We start from the raw sequence: 3,096 nt of genomic DNA on the forward strand, positions 1-3,096 counted from the left end.
GACACCATTTCTGCTCTGGTGGACACGCCTTCAAACAAAAGGGGAGATTCCAATTGCTGGACTTTCAAAAGGTGGCCCGAGTCTCAATCCGGGCAAACTACTGACCTAACACCCCTGCCCGCGCCTGAGTCACGCTGGTTGGTTTCTTTCTAAAGATAGTTTCATAAAACCGGAAACGCGTGTGGGCAGTGGTTTGCTGGTGATTCTAATCCCCGCCTCATCCCTTTCCTAAGTGTGTTTTACTGTCTGTGTGGCACGAACATGCTGGTAATTGTACATTAAAAAGATGTGAGGGCTCCTGGGGGGCTGTCGGTTGGCATCCGACTTCGGCTCAGGTCATGATCTCGTGGTTCATGGGTTCGAGGCCCGCATCAGACTCTGTGCTGACAGCTCAGAACCTGGAGCTGCTTCAGATTCTGTGTCTCCCTCTCTCTGACCCTCCCCTGCTCACCCTGTCTTTCTCTCTCTCAAAAATAAATAAGCTTTAAAAAAAAAAAAAAAAGATGTGACTTGAAAACATGTAAGGAGAGATGGAGGGGCCCGGGTTTGATGAGTGGCTGGCTGACTGACTGACCAACCGACTGGACAGATGGATGTGGGTCTCATGAGCTTCCTTGGGTCCAGGACAGGGTGACGCTCACTTTGTGCTGAGGGATCCACAAAAGCAGGGACGGTGTCTCAGCCAGGCGAAAATGGCCCCTGAATAAACCCTTACGCACTGACCTGTGTCACTGCCTGTCCCCACAGGCCAGGAGCACTAAGTGACACAGTAGAAAATTTGTGTTGGGGGCTGGGGCACTGAGGGCGTAAGGAACTCATCCATTTCTGGGAGACTAGGTGCGTGTCACAAGCATTTTACTGATCAGAGGGTGATCCAGGGAAGCAATCACCCCCAGGGTTCTGGAAGCTGGGGGCGGTACCCCTGCCCCAGCCCCCTCCAGGGATCTGGGTCTGCAGAGCGTCAGTGGATCCCCGCCTGCTCAAAGTACTTGTGGCAGGCGGCTGTGAGGGCGGCCACAAACACGATGAACTCGTTGAAGTCCACCTCGGAGTCCCCGTTGGCGTCCAGGTCTTTGAGCAGTTTGTCCACGGCGTCCCTGTCCCTTTTATTCTAGAGACAGAGGCCCAGGGTCAGCGCGGAGGGTCCCTTTGCCAAGCACTGCGGCTGGGCGTGGGGGAGGGGGAGGGCGGGGACAGCTGAGTCACCAAGAACTGCCCGGCCTTCGAACTAACAAACCCGCGTCCTTTGTTTTAGGCCGAATTTGAACTGCATTAGGCAGCGCCGGGGCGCGCGTTCTGCAGGAGACTGTTTGGATTGTTTAAGATGCTAGAGTGGCGACTATTCCCAGGGACGCGGCCACCGTGCGCTACCCCTGCACGCCGCCTGCGTTGCGGGGTCACCTTCACTGAGCCGCGTCTGGTCCACGCACCGAGCCTCGGATCCTCACGGCCCGGCGGGCGGCGGCAGCAGCGCGGGCCCCAGGGGCAACCCCAGGCTGCGACTCCCCCACTCCCCCCCACGGCCCCAGGGGGTCTGCAAGAGCCCGCCCACCTGACTGCGGAGGCCCGGCCGCACCCCATGCAGGGCTGAGACCCAGCGCCAGGGGGCGCGCCGACCCAGCCCTGCAGCCGCCGGACCCAGCGGGAACCGCGNACCAGCGCGGGCTCCAGGGGCAACCCCAGGCTGCGACTCCCCCACTCCCCCCCACGGCCCCAGGGGGTCTGCAAGAGCCCGCCCACCTGACTGCGGAGGCCCGGCCGCACCCCATGCAGGGCTGAGACCCAGCGCCAGGGGGCGCGCCGACCCAGCCCTGCAGCCGCCGGACCCAGCGGGAACCGCGCAGGGGCGACCCCGCGGCCGCCCACGCTGGGCCCCTCAAGTTTGCAGCCACCGTTGCCCAGTGTCGCAGCTCCGGCTTCCGCATCAGCTGGAGGCCTGGAGGATGGAGGGCCCCGAGCCCCTGCTTTTTGCCAAGACGGAAATCGCGGGCTCGGCCACTGGTTCTCAAATTGTGTTCCCCGGACGACCACCTGCGTCTGCCCCTCCTGCATCCCCCAGCCTTTTGTCTCAAACCCGCCCGGCTAAGCTCTTCAACTTGGCCCGTTATCAGAACATGTGCCCCCAGGCCCAGTGCCCCGTGGGCGGGCTTTCCGGGAGCCTCGCGGCTTGAGGCTTGTTTGCGGTACTTCTAAGTTAAAAAAGAAATTGCGGACGTTAGAATTTCATTCACATCAACTTTCCATGGGGAGAAGGCTGATGGAAGAGGGAGACGGGTGTGTTGGGGGGTTCTCTGCCCCCACATTTCTGTATTCTCACATTTTCGACCACAAACACGTATTTATAATAGACAAAAACAAATGAAATTCATTTAAAAGTAGATATCCTCACTGCATTCACGTACTGAAGCCCTCAGTGTGTTGGGAGACTGAACATCAGGCTTCCGTTTCCAGGAATCAGCTCAGTGTAGAGCCCTTAGGGGGCAGGTAGGGGGAGGGCGGAGGGGAGGAGGAGGAGAGCTGGAGGCAGCAGAAAGGAGGAGGGTCCCTGTGGGAAGGGGAGGGGAGGGAGGGAGGCAGAGGAGGAAGAGGGAGGGAGAGGAAGGGAGGCAGAGGAGGGGAGGGGGAATGAGGAGAGGGGAGGGGGAGGCAGGTTGGGGGAGGAAGAGAAAGGAAGGAGATGGGAGGGAAGGTGGGGAGCGCAGAGGAGGGAGGGAAGGGAGGATGGTGGGGGAAGGGAGAGGGAGAGTTGAGAAGGAGGGAGAAGGGAGGGAGTGTGAGGAGAGGTGGGGAGGGAGGAGGAGGCAGCCTGCGGAAAGCTGGAGTGTAGTGGGGGAAGAGGAGGGGGGAGGGGAAGCAGAGGAGGGCAGGCCTGGGAATACAGGTCCCCTGGGGTGGATCCGGGCCCAGCGGCTCTGGGCAGACATGGCCCACAGGCAGGGTGGGCTCCCATCTGTGCTCTGTCNAAGGGAGAGGGAGAGTTGAGACGGAGGGAGAAGAGAGGGAGAGTTGAGACGGAGGGAGAAGGGAGGGAGTGTGAGGAGAGGTGGGGAGGGAGGAGGAGGCAGCCTGCGGAAAGCTGGAGTGTAGTGGGGGAAG

General features: G+C 60.7%; 1 protein-coding gene across 1 annotated transcript in view; it reads right to left on the reverse strand.

Moving 5' to 3' along the window:
• Positions 1-838: 838 nt before the first annotated feature.
• Positions 839-3,096, reverse strand: part of S100P (S100 calcium binding protein P) — a 2,899-nt gene continuing 641 nt past the window's right edge. Inside the window, exon 2 of the mRNA XM_077750489.1 lies at positions 839-1,111. Coding sequence (XP_077606615.1) covers positions 962-1,111 — 150 coding nt within the window. The 3' untranslated portion in view covers positions 839-961. The remainder of the gene's footprint in view (positions 1,112-3,096) is intronic.

The sequence above is a fragment of the Crocuta crocuta genome, unplaced genomic scaffold, assembly GCF_008692635.1.
Source record: "Crocuta crocuta isolate KB4526 unplaced genomic scaffold, BGI_CrCroc_1.0 scaffold179, whole genome shotgun sequence".
Classification (NCBI taxonomy): domain Eukaryota; kingdom Metazoa; phylum Chordata; class Mammalia; order Carnivora; family Hyaenidae; genus Crocuta; species Crocuta crocuta.